We start from the raw sequence: 12,437 nt of genomic DNA on the forward strand, positions 1-12,437 counted from the left end.
GGATGCACACGTCCATACCCTATTTTATTTTTATACCTTTAGTAATGTGATTCCATAATATTAACCATTCAAAAGTTTAAACGATAAAAAAAGATTATTTCTGAAAAATATGAATTGAAACAAAAATCGTTTTCTAAGTCGATTACATCAAACAAATGAACAGTAATTGTGAAAGTTAGTAGTCTTATAATCAGTCATATGTTTGTTTGATACAATCGGCTATGCAAACGATATTTGTTTAAATTGATTTTTTTTTACAAAAGTGATATTTATTGATTAACAAAATTTTTAAACAGTTAAAATTTTATATTCATACTAATAATATATAGAAATTAGAGAAGTTTGGACGCACACGTCCATACTGGTATAGATACAAGTATTTTCCTTTCTTAAAAGAGTAATGTGCGAAGTTTAATCATGGTTACATAAAAATGGAAAATGGATAGAGATGACACTAGCTACTTCAGTAGGCAGGAAATTCTCAAATGAATCATTCAAGTCTGTAGAGACCTTTTGATGAATATAAGAAGTATGATGATAAAGATTAGATGTGATCAAATTACCGATTTGGATTGTAGATCCATGCTTAGTTTCTAATTTTAAATATATGAATTTCACTATCAAATGATAGATTTACGTGTACATCTAATTGTATATATTTGCCTAATTCCTCATATGACCAAATTGGATTATAAACTCACGCTAGTTAGTTTTAAATGTAATCCACCCATTCATGTTTGGTTTTATTTGTAAACCAACCACATATATGGATTATACGTGTGCTCAGTTTAATTTATAAATACGTATAGTATTCCACCTTCAAATAATAAAAATAGGACTTTTTATGCGGCTAGGGTTCTCTCTTACAAAAACTTTGCCACCGCTTGAGCTCTTTTGCTCGTCCAGCTGCGCCACGACATCGGTGTGGGTCTTTCGCCTTACCGTCATGTGTGGTCGGACGTGATGGTTGTGTAGTTTTTAAGAGGTTTCCTCTTATCTTGTTTCTAGTCGATGGTGGCGCATCACAAGTGGTAGTTTTTGTGGGAGATGGTGGATATCGATGGTGTAGTTGGGTTCTACACCAGATCTGGATCGTGGGGTTGTGAGCGGCTCCTCTTGGATCTCGTTCAAGTCCTTTGGAGCATGAGCTTCAAGTACTTCAAATCGCATAGTAGAATGTAGGGACGAGTATCCTCGTGATGGTGCCTTCTGGTGTGCTGCTGGCGAGGACGATTCAACGATGCTAGAAGTTGGGAGATGGAGGCGATGCAATGATCTTGGTGGAGCTTTGGCAGGGCTACATGTGCTACAATCGTGGTGAGCTGGGTCCAAGCTTTGAGAGGTTCGACATTTTGGTGGCTGTGTTATGTCGGGTCTATCCTGACTGTATATTAAGTTTGTCCTAACTGTATGTCTAGCATGTCCCGACTCTATCCTTTTATTTTTGTTTATTTATTTTTAGTTTATTTTCTTGTAGTTTGTTTCTGTTTTTCTAAATACATGCTTGTCATAAATTTTTTTTCTTTTGGCCTGTATTGGTCTTTTGCCTTCCCATGTTTGATTATGAATACGGAAACCGTAGTGCTTCATTGCTAAAATATGGTGTTTATTACGTGTCTCCTTGATTTTTTCGGGTTTCTCTTATGTCTTCCGTGATGTAATTGTGGTTTGAGTCATAAATACTTGTCTACCAGAATGTGGTAGCAGTTTAATGTGTAGAATATTTGTTTTTTTTAACTATTGTTGAATGAAATTATTTCCATCCTAAAAAAATAAATAAAACGATCAAATTAGATCATACATGCACGCTAGTTTTCAATGTATATATTCCACCGTCAAATGAAAATTTTGGATTATAAATCCATGCTTCTAGCCAATCTTTTCACGAGCAGATTAAGAATAAGCAATAAAAGGGAAAGGAAAAAATTGGTAGTTCAAACCCGTTTTCCTTCGGAAGAAAATCTGATGTCCCCATTTTCTTGTTTTTGTTCCTGCCCCTCCATTAACCATTTGACACCTGTACTTCCACTCCAACTCAGCCAACATACATTTTACTCTGTTAATATGTAATAACTTATTATAAAAAATCAAATTAAAGAGATGATGAAAATAATTATCTTTGGCAATACGACAAGGATTCTTCTCCATATCCAAGATGCTCTTTTCTGACTTTTGCTATGATTGTTATTAAGTTCATGAGTGATATCATCAGATTTGATTATGATTAGATTCATGAGTGATCTTATTGAGTTCAGGTTCATGGATATGATCGATTGATATGGGTTCATGAGTAAGATCTGGGTTCATGACTCATAAGTTAGATTGTTTTAATCCAGTAAACTTGATTTTTCACGAGTATGATGACTACGATCTCCATTAATGAGTAATATGTACGGTTCATCAGTGATAATAAGGAACTTGGACTACGTCGATTCCGATGACCTCAAAGATTTGGATCGTGATGAAGAGGCTGGTGCGGCACTACCCTTAATGGAGATGGTTCAATAAAGGACTGGTTTTAGTAATAGAACTAGTCAGAAGCCTCGAACCATTACACCTATTCAAAGAGAGGGTTGATGAACCCAGACCAAAAAGGATGAACCCAGAATTTTGACATTTTAAATTGGGCAAAACTAATCAATCTCACATACATATGTACCACCAACCCACCTAGAAATTTTCTAAACATATTGATCAATTATTCAACTTGGCCCAAACTTCCCAAATCTAGATTACCTCCATTTTATCGGCTTGGGGAAAGAACATGATCCCTATTAGACATCAAACTTATATGGTTGTTAATTATTTTTGTTTTTTGTCATTATGAATTTCCTTCATGTTTAGTTAACGGAGTAATGTTTTTAGGTAATGTAGTTAACGTAGTTAGATGGCTATTAGATGAGCTGGACTGAAATACACACGTGTCAATAAATGAGTGGAGGGACAGGGATGGAGACAAAAAAATGGGGACAGCAGATTTTCTCTCTTTTCCTTCCACTGTTGTAAGCTGCTCTGTGAAACCAGCCTCACGCTTTGCCCTCCTCTCTAAGAGCCACATGGCACAGGCCTTCTTCTGCACCACCTGGCCCAACTTACAACTTGGAACGGGCGGGTCAGTGGATCGCACAAATCCGACCCTGCAGAGTGAGCAGGCCCGTTATTCTAACAAATTAGTGCCCTCGCTTGAGTGATAAGGCAGATAAGCTACTGCTACATAGCTCGGCGAGCACTTGTTACGTGCAAGGCTTCATAAACAGAGCTATAATTCTGGTTACTTTGATGTGGGGTGAAACTCAAACACAGACAGTTTTATTAGTGCACAAATGGGAAGATAGTTGGCCAAAAATTGATGAAAGCTTACCGGGATGCTAAGATCAACACAGATGGGATAGAGCTGAGCTGTTTATGAGTGTTTTCCGGAGATTCACTTCCATCCTAATCGATCCTTGCTGTTCTGGATTAATCGTGAAAAACATATCGAACAAAGATTAGCTTTTCGAGATTTGACAGTGCGCTTCCTCACTTGGCCTAGCTTTGTGATCGGAAAAGAGCAACCGGCTAATGGAATTGTGGGAAGAGTAGGTTAGTTTTACAGTATAGACATTGTAGATGCAACCAGCTAGGCAAATGAAAGGATGAAGGATCATATTATGGTTTTGGATATGTACAACTCGAGGCTTGTTTTGAAGTTTCCACCTCTGCTATAACAGAAGCATTATTTCGAAATGGTAATGGTAGTGGAGCAGTTCTTTGTTAGTCTAATGTAAATCTTATTAATGTTTACAATTTCACCTGGCTACTGATGTGAAGCTGTATGATCATGTCCTCCGGTTCAAGCATCAAGATCACATACTGTACTTTTCTGAGATTATTTTGACCATCTAAGGTTGATCATAATTACTTTGAACTCAACATACGCTCATTCAATTAAGGTTAGAACAATTGAAATTAGGTTAGTTGTACTGATGATGCAACAATCTGATTGTAAATGCTTTGAATAAGAATTACCGAAAGAACCCAAAATAATATGAAACACAAAGAAAATTACAAAGACAAAAAAATTGACCTTGTTACTCATTCATTTTGGTCATTTTGACTCAACATTCTTGTAAATGCACACTGCTAAATTGTAAGTCATGCCTAACCATCATAGGACACTATATTGTGTACCCACCTTTTTTTATTTTGATGCTTATGCTTCAAAATGAAAAAAAAAATATTGGAGTAACAGATTGTATTATGATTTGAGTTTTATATAGAGGTTTGTAAAGTTCATAAGTCTCTGCCATTGTTGTCCTATATATATTTTTTAATTTTCTCCTATATCTAATATGATAAGCAACAATAGTTACAAACTTTATAAGTCATATCTCCATACTTTGAATTCTTATACCAAGAACCCAGTATATAACAAATGAATACAATTGGAGGCACCCCACATGAAGTTCATGACTTTCATCCAATCTTAAATTTAATTTGACAATGATACACTATATAGTTGAGATAGCACATAACAATCCTGAAGTGTGATGGTTAATTGTAAGAGTTCAACACAATTTTATGCTAATAATCAAGAAAATAGTCACAGGCAGGGCGGATCCTCTATGTTAGAAGGCAATGATCCCCCGGCCAATTAAAAAAAATTACTAGTAATAATTTCTTTTTAAAGTACAAGCATTTCCTACACCCACTTACATCTAATTTTCCCACCCACACCCAACTATTTTACACTCATATAATTGCGACATTTACCAAATTTCTTTCTTTTTGTTCACATTTTTACTTTCTTTCTTTCTCTTCGTCTTCTTCCCCAATTACCCAACCTCAAAAACTAAAACCCTAATTTCTAGATTTGATTGATTGATTGCATTTGTGATCTATTACTGATTTGAGCCACACTATAGTTCAAACAAGGAAGAGTGAGTTTTATCCTATGTTTTTATAGATTGATTTGTTTAGTTTTAACTATCCATGTTTCTTTGACAACAACAAAAATATCATTTTCAACTATGAACATTATCAAGACTAAATTTAGAAATAAGATAAGAGATGAGTTTTTTAGCGATTGTATGGTCTTTTATATTGAGAAAAAATGTTGAATCTATATGGAATGAAAATGTCATAAAAGAGTTTGAATAAATGTTAACTTGTAGAGTTATATTTAGTTAGTTTAACATTCTCTATTATATGTATTTGAGGAATTACTCATTGTGTTTCTCACTAACTAAGTGTATCCATTCTAATTTCAGTTAATTAAAAAAATTTAGCACGATCAAAATTTTCATTATTTTCATCATCTTCTTCGGTTTAAGTATCTCAAGTTAATAATCCAAAATCCAGTCACAGGCAAAGATTTGGAAGAAAATTGATCAAGCGGTGACTGGACATGTTACTCCAAAATCGAGTTGGGTTTTCCATAATCATGGTGACCACGGGCCACCCAAAAAACGTCGACAGTCAACCAGTCCGTCTTAGATACCATTAAGCCAATTAAACACAAAACCAAATAAACCGAAAACCCCAAACGCAACCAGAAGAAGCTCTCTGCCCCCAAATCCCCAATCTTCACCGGTTCAGGTTCAGGTTCAGGTACTTACCTTCTCCTTCAACCCCAAATTTTCAGTTCTTCCATTCATTACTGTCAGCTGCTATTAGCAATTTTGAATTTGAATTCCCAATTTGCCCTAAATCGATGAAATTGGATTTTTAGGGTTTGGAGGAAAGATTGAAACTTTAATGACTAACGTCTTGAATTGAGCTAATAGCATTGGTTTGTGCATAATTGGTTTCTGGGTTTTGTATTATATGTATGAATTATGGAGTTTCTTAGAGCCCATTATGATTGTATGAGCTATTTGACTTGAAAGTTGAAAGCTCTGGCACTTTAAATTTCAATCATAGATGAATTATGCGTTGAACTCAACTTAGCTGCGGTAATGTGGTTTTTGGGAACCACTGATTTTACTGATTTATAATGCATCTGCTCTACATTGCAGCATCCGGTGAATAATGCAGGACTCGAATGTTCCTCTTTCGGATGAATTTTCGATTCCCAAGTCGCGGAAGAAGAAGGTTACTGCCCAGAAAGGCCCCTTGTTTCAGGTGCAAGGGAATGAGGGGAATGAGGTGAATGAGGCTCCTTTTCTTCCTGTAAAAGCTGGGAGCAAGCCATCCAAAAGAAGCGTGAAGAGGGAAGTTTCGCCAATGGTACAGAAACCGGAGAGGTCGAATTCGAATGCGTTGCCTGATTCGTCTACGTCTGGAAGAAACTACCGTGAGCTGAGGCTGAAGTACTTGAGGATGGAAGAAGAGAGCTTTACGGTGGGGAAAGATCTACGAGAGGTTGAAGAAGAGGTTAAGACACTTGAGGAGGAGAAGTTTGCACTCTTGGACCAGCTTGTTGTGTTAGAAGGCCTGGTTGATCCTTCAGAGTTGCAACCCCAGGGTCTGCATTCATCCTAGTTTATCTCTTTGTATCATTTTGTTTGATTACTCAGCACACATGTATAATATGATATAAGGTCTCAAAGATTAGGGATCGGCTATTGTTAAAACTTCAAAAAGAGTGTATCCGGTTCCTTTTGTAACTTGATATATGTACTTGATGTCTAATGTTTGAATACATAAATTGATGTTGCCTATTGTTGCCAAATGGAATGTACTTCCCTTTTTCTTCACAGATTTGTTTCATTCACAAGTACACATATGGAGCTTCATGCTTCATTGAAAGCAAAGCAAAGAAAACTGAGAAGGACAATATAATGAAGGCACGGAACATCAGAATTTATAACTAGTCAAAGATAGGGGCTATACATAAAAAAAAAAACTTGATCCACAAGGCAGGACGCTAACAAGAATAATCTTTCTTTAATTTCCTCATATTTGCCACAGGAAAAACAAATAATCCGGTAATAAATTCAATCTTAAAGCTTAAAAACTATAGGCAATTTGGAGTACTAATCTTCACTTGATTCTGCATTGGCATCTTACTGTGTAGGGTTTGGTATACTAAGGATATCAATGTCCTAAAACTAACTTAACTGTTCCGCAAGGCTGTTATCTCAGCAGACCGGAGCTTGAATGTGCAACCTGGACAACAAGAGGGCTAGTAACACTTGATCTTCCACTCATCCATGACAAGAACCCAAATGTGTATCCCTTTGATGGAGCAACCACCTTGAAATTCACAGTGAAGCTTATCTTCTGACCGAGGCTGGTGAACACAAGTCGATTTGGGATAACAGTTACTTTGATTCCTTTGGGTGAGGATACAGCAGCTTTGTAGATATTTTGTGGCTTCCCAACGTTGGTGACTGTTCTAGTTACTGAGATGTTCCCTTCGAGATTTGGTACAGTGATAGATGGATAGTTAAGGTCGGACGCTGTTCTGAATGCCTGAGCACATGTACTGTTGTCTATTGTGATTTGATGCAATGACTTCTTATCATATCCAACTGAACAAAGGAATGATACATAATCTGCCGGCTGTGCATCATAGACAAGACCAGGATCAAGTGCTCTTGTTGGGTTCAGGAAGCCTGAGCCATAATCAAATGCATTACCCTTTTTGCCTTCAGGGTCCACTATAATCGGCTTGTGCTTCTTGTCCAGAAGAGTAGCTGTATGGTTCATTTGTTGTCAGAATTCAATACAAAATAGGGCATAAAAGTACTGATTCGAGAACTTCAGCACATCAAGAATAATATATATAAGTAGCCAAGAAATTGTCTAGAACTCTTGAAATCTAAACATGCTGGTTCTCAAAAAAGTTTTGTGCTATCTATTATGTGTGATGATCTTACCAGTAGTCATGATTGCAGATCTAATAGCTGCTGGAGACCATGAAGGATGAATAGCTTTTATCAAAGTGGCAATTCCTGTTACATGTGGGCAAGCCATGGAAGTACCAGAAAGAATGTTGAAATGCTTATCAGCTACTGCTGGGGACCAGGATGCAAGAATGTTCAGTCCAGGAGCTGTGATATCAGGCTGCAAAAGCAGAATAACAAGAATGTTCAGTCCAGGAGCTGTCGATCATAAACCTATGGAACTAACAGATTAGAAGAGGTCGCAACAACATTGTGGCATCTGATCATTAGATGAAGTTTACCTTCAGAATTTCAGGTGTCAAAGCATTGGGACCTTTTGCAGAAAATGCTGTAACACGAGGTGCAGATTTTAATCCCAGCGTGGTCTTTGCAGGGAGAATTCTTGACATTGGTTGGCTGTGCACAGTGGTCCAAATTAGTTGAGCACAAAATTAAAACAATTTTACACTCAAATTTCATGCTTAGTCTATAAAACTAACCGTGTGTGATTAATATAAGATAGAAGATGTTTTCCTATCCTCTTTCCAATAATTGCTGAAGGGATAACAAACGGGACAGCAACATCCATATCTGCCTCATCAATAAGAACCATCCCAACACCACCAGCGTCTTTAACTACCACACTTTTTGCCAGTTTTGACTCTGTTGAACTTTCAGCATGATGACAGACCAGAACCTTGCCTCTGGCCTTGGTCTTATTCAAGGAACTTTCTAAACAATAACTGCAGGTAAGAAAGGAGTGGAGTTACTTAATGTTTCCTTATGTAATGACATCTAAATAGGACTCAGTTCCAAGTACCTTTTGATTCACCTGGATTGATACGGAGTGAAGTACCCTGCAAAGGCTTCAGAGGCTGAAATGATACTTGCCGGCGCTTTCATTCCAAAGACACTGAGGCTTTCACCCTAATAAGTTATTGACACCATATAAGGCTCGGCAAAATTAAGAAAATCATGAACATTTTCCAACAGAAATGAGTAAACAATATTACCGTGACATTAACACCATTTCCTAGAACGATGTCAGAAGTGAAATCCCTATCTGTTGAACTTGCAGCAACAGTGATCATCCATGGGGCGAGATTTGTTGCTGAACCTGGGTGTCCTTCATTTCCAGCTGAAGCAACCACTAGAATTCCATGCCTAGCAGCATGGAATGACCCCACAGAAATGGCATCAGTGAAATAGTTTCCCTGAGGCGCGTCAGGGCCAAGAGACAGAGACAGAATGTGAACTCCGTCTCTAATTGCATCATCAAAAGCTGCTAGTAAGTCAACATCGTAACAGCCAGTGTCCCAACAAGTTTTGTATACAGCAATCCTAGCCATCGGTGCACCTCCTCTAGCTCCTCCGGAAGCCAATCCCTTGTAAGTCATGTTTGACACATAACGACCAGCAGCTATAGAAGCTGTGTGGCTGCCATGACCAGCACTGTCCCTTGGGGAACTAAATGCCACTGTGTCTGCTGAATCTTCCTCGGCTTCATAACCAGACTTATAGTATCTAGCCCCAATCATTTTTCTGTTGATAAAGTTTTAATCAGGTTGAGATTAACAGACAATAGCTTTCGTCCAAATAAACAAAAAAGGCAATACAAAGCCAATGATGTGAACCTGTTGCAAGTTGAAGCATTGAATACCTCTCCTGATTGACAAACCCCCTTCCACCTAGTTGGCACTGGAGGCATGTTGGCATCATTAAAACTTGGAGATTCAGGCCAAATTCCTGCATTCATTAGGCGGTCAACACAATTGAGAAAGCACCAGAAAGCAATATTTTAATTTCCTCAAAAACATTAGTCTAATAAACAGTCCATATCAAAAAACCAGAGGCAAGCACATGTTCAAGCACACATAAAGCAACAAATTATGGCATGTTCATGTGAATACAGATAGCAATCATAGCATTATAGCAACAACTCGTGGCATGTTCATACCTTAATAGTATAATACAAATACCCCAAAGTGCAAAGTATGAGCGCTTAGTGCTTACCAGTGTCAATGAAGCCCACAATGACATTTACTTGGTTCTGGATGTTAAAGCCAGAAACTTCCAAGGTCTGTTCGCCCAACAGACCCATGAAATCCCAAGAATGTGTAGTGTGCAAAGTCCTTTTCAAGTTGGGAAAAACTGAAACAACTCCAGGCATCTCTGTCAAAGTTGAACTGGTTATTCACAAATCCATGAACCTTTTTAACTACATTCCAGAAATGGGATTGATGAACATACTTGAAATTCGGAAAGCTTGGTGATCAGTCAACCTTGCAGCAAAGCCTTTGAAACCGTGTCGGTAGCTATGAATGTGAGATGCTTGAGCTTCCTCAATGCTGTTCAACACCATTAATGACGATTCCAAACACAGTCAGAGAGGGCCAGAGAACCGAAGAGAGAAAAAGGAAGTACCTTTGCTTTTGGATGAAGTACAATAGAAAAAAAAAACTGACCTTCCTGTATGAACAGAAGCAAGCATTTGATGGTTTTGCGCCAAAATCTCATCTGGGTCTTCACCATTTTTGCTTCCCATATAAACCACATACACCTATAACCCCAACACAAATAATCAAACCCAGGAACCACCAACACATAACTCAAGACAAAACATAAAAAAAAACCCAGAAAACAACCTAGTCCAGAATCAAAGTAAATACCTTGGATGAAAAACAAGTGCTAATTTGAGCAACAAGAACACAAACCAACAGAAACAGAATGCTGCTTCTACTCCAAGCAGAACAAAAAGAAGCCATTCAGTTCAAGTTTCCCCAACCTTACTCAAAAGTGATAAGTATATCATGTACTTAACCAAAACAGTTAAATATAGAAGCAAAGATACATTTGTTACTTGACGTGTGTGTGTGATATCACTGATATGTATAGGTAAAATGGCTCAGAGAGAAACTGTGATGCAAAGCCAAAAAGAGACACAGACGCCGATGATATGATGAAACGTGAAGACAAGAATGGTGAGTGGGTGAAGGGTGGGAAACTCAGAGAGAGAGAGAGAGAGAGAGAGAGAGAGAGAGAGATTAGGGGATTTTTATTTGCTTCAAGAAATAAAAGTAAAGCCTGAAGCTTTGACCGTTAAAAAAGCGATCTTTGGGTTTAACAGCTATATATCATAGAACAGTGGAATGCAGCAGTGAAGCAACTAAGCACTCATGATCAGTTTTACTTTACCAAGTGATTAGTGTTCCATTTACTTTCATCAGTTTTCATGTTGTTGATCATATCTAACTAAACACACTCACGGACACTCCTAATGTGAGTCAGAAACTTATTCTATCATTTAACTAGCAAAATAATATCTTTTCTTATCTAAATCATAGAGATATGAAACAGCCTAATTCGTATGAATTGTTGGTTGAGTCTATTAGAATATATACTAGTTCGATACTCGATCGACATAACATTTGAATTTGATAAAATATGTTACATTGTATATAGGAATAGAATACATAATCTGAGAACAAGAATTCATAGTCTTAGTAGGTTTGTCATTCTTATTTCACTGGAATGCAATTTATGAATTATGAATGTGTACGTACTCCCGTCATTGTGATATATGACGAGAAATGTGTAAATTAAATTAGAAAAATATAAAGACAAGTAAACAATGAACAATAAAAAATAATGATGTAAAGATAGTTAATTTGCGTGTCTTAAGACAATTAGCTGTTGAAATATTTAAGAATATGATCTTTTGGACTTTTCGGATTGCTCTTACGAAATTGCATATTTTAATTTGTGAATTAGATAAGGCTATAATGTCCGTTTGAGACGCATAATACCTTTATGAAATGAGAACGACAAGATTACAAGACTCACTATAGTGAGCCCCGTCATATTTAAGCTAAACAAAAACATTTTACTATTCCGATTCGAGATTTAGTATTTTAGACTAGTTATATTTTCCTTTTAAACTCTTTTATTTAGGTTTATTTGTTTTTTTTATTATTTGGATTCTTTAGGTTTCAATGTTAGATTATGACTTTGATTTTGTTTAAGTTATTGATGCTATATAAGCATCATCTTTCTTTGTATTTGGACAACTTTTATATCAATAAATCTTTTTGAGTTTTCTCAAATTTTCCTAGTAGATTCCATAACTTCTTATGGATTCGAGAAACCCTAGTCTTATGGATTCAATGTTGTCATTGGTAGATTCCAACAGGCAACAGGTTAGTTTCGCTGCATCAAGTGGTATCAGAGCAAGTCTAACATGTCTCTTGTCACGACCCCAAAATTTCGAGCATGAAACTCGAATTCCGACGTCATGAAAAATTCTAAAACAATCTCAATAAATTGAAATCGTTTTAATGTTTTAGTGGATCATTACTGAGTTCACAATACAACTCAGACAAACCAATTATTACAAACCAAATTTATAAATCAATGTTACATCAAATGAAAATGTAATAATCCTCACAAATTCTCACACAAATTCACACAAATCCTCACCACAAGATGGAAAATGAACGACTTCGAATCTTCAGAGTTGTCCTTCGATTTCCACTAATCAACACTTGCGGAATTATCCCCTACATCATCGAATAGGTGCACCGGGATTGTAAACACAAACCCGGTAAACTTTACAGCTCGTATGAGTAAAAT

At 36.8% G+C, this 12,437-nt stretch overlaps 2 protein-coding genes across 3 annotated transcripts; one reads left to right on the plus strand and one right to left on the minus strand.

Annotated features, from left to right (window-relative positions):
- The first annotated feature begins 5,403 nt into the window (after positions 1–5,403).
- Positions 5,404–6,641, plus strand: LOC126795706 (uncharacterized). Of its 2 annotated transcripts, none has more exons than XM_050522482.1 (2): positions 5,404–5,583; positions 5,997–6,641. In XM_050522482.1, the coding sequence occupies exon 2, from the start codon at positions 6,010–6,012 to the stop codon at positions 6,460–6,462; it is 453 nt and encodes a 150-aa protein (XP_050378439.1). In that variant the 5' UTR covers positions 5,404–5,583; positions 5,997–6,009; the 3' UTR covers positions 6,463–6,641. The 2 variants fall into 2 exon arrangements, with proteins under 2 accessions (XP_050378439.1, XP_050378443.1); XM_050522486.1 differs by having other exon boundaries at positions 5,532–5,577.
- A 198-nt stretch (positions 6,642–6,839) lies between these two features.
- LOC126783733 (subtilisin-like serine-protease S) lies at positions 6,840–10,771 on the minus strand. Its single transcript, XM_050509255.1, has 11 exons — positions 10,478–10,771; positions 10,274–10,368; positions 10,059–10,156; positions 9,822–9,980; positions 9,443–9,554; positions 8,822–9,350; positions 8,641–8,735; positions 8,309–8,551; positions 8,111–8,225; positions 7,803–7,989; positions 6,840–7,619 (listed from the first exon to the last, which is right to left on the minus strand). Exons 1-11 carry the CDS (start codon positions 10,571–10,573, stop codon positions 7,057–7,059), a joined length of 2,292 nt encoding a protein of 763 aa, XP_050365212.1. The 5' UTR covers positions 10,574–10,771; the 3' UTR covers positions 6,840–7,056.
- Between the last annotated feature and the right edge of the window lie 1,666 nt (positions 10,772–12,437).

This window comes from Argentina anserina, chromosome 1, assembly GCF_933775445.1.
Source record: "Argentina anserina chromosome 1, drPotAnse1.1, whole genome shotgun sequence".
Lineage (NCBI taxonomy): Eukaryota > Viridiplantae > Streptophyta > Magnoliopsida > Rosales > Rosaceae > Argentina > Argentina anserina.

Bases quoted from the DNA above. Each gene is read 5' to 3' on its own strand.
- LOC126795706 (XM_050522482.1), top strand. From the start codon at position 6,010: ATGCAGGACTCGAATGTTCCTCTTTCGGATGAATTTTCGATTCCCAAG.
- LOC126783733 (XM_050509255.1), bottom strand. From the start codon at position 10,573: ATGGCTTCTTTTTGTTCTGCTTGGAGTAGAAGCAGCATTCTGTTTCTG. The intron at 10,157-10,273 runs GTCAGTTTTTTT...GGTGTTGAACAG, and splicing joins GCTTCTGTTCATACAGGAAG to CATTGAGGAAGCTCAAGCAT. The intron at 9,351-9,442 runs GTTCACATCATT...CTTTATCAACAG, and splicing joins AATGCTTCAACTTGCAACAG to AAAAATGATTGGGGCTAGAT.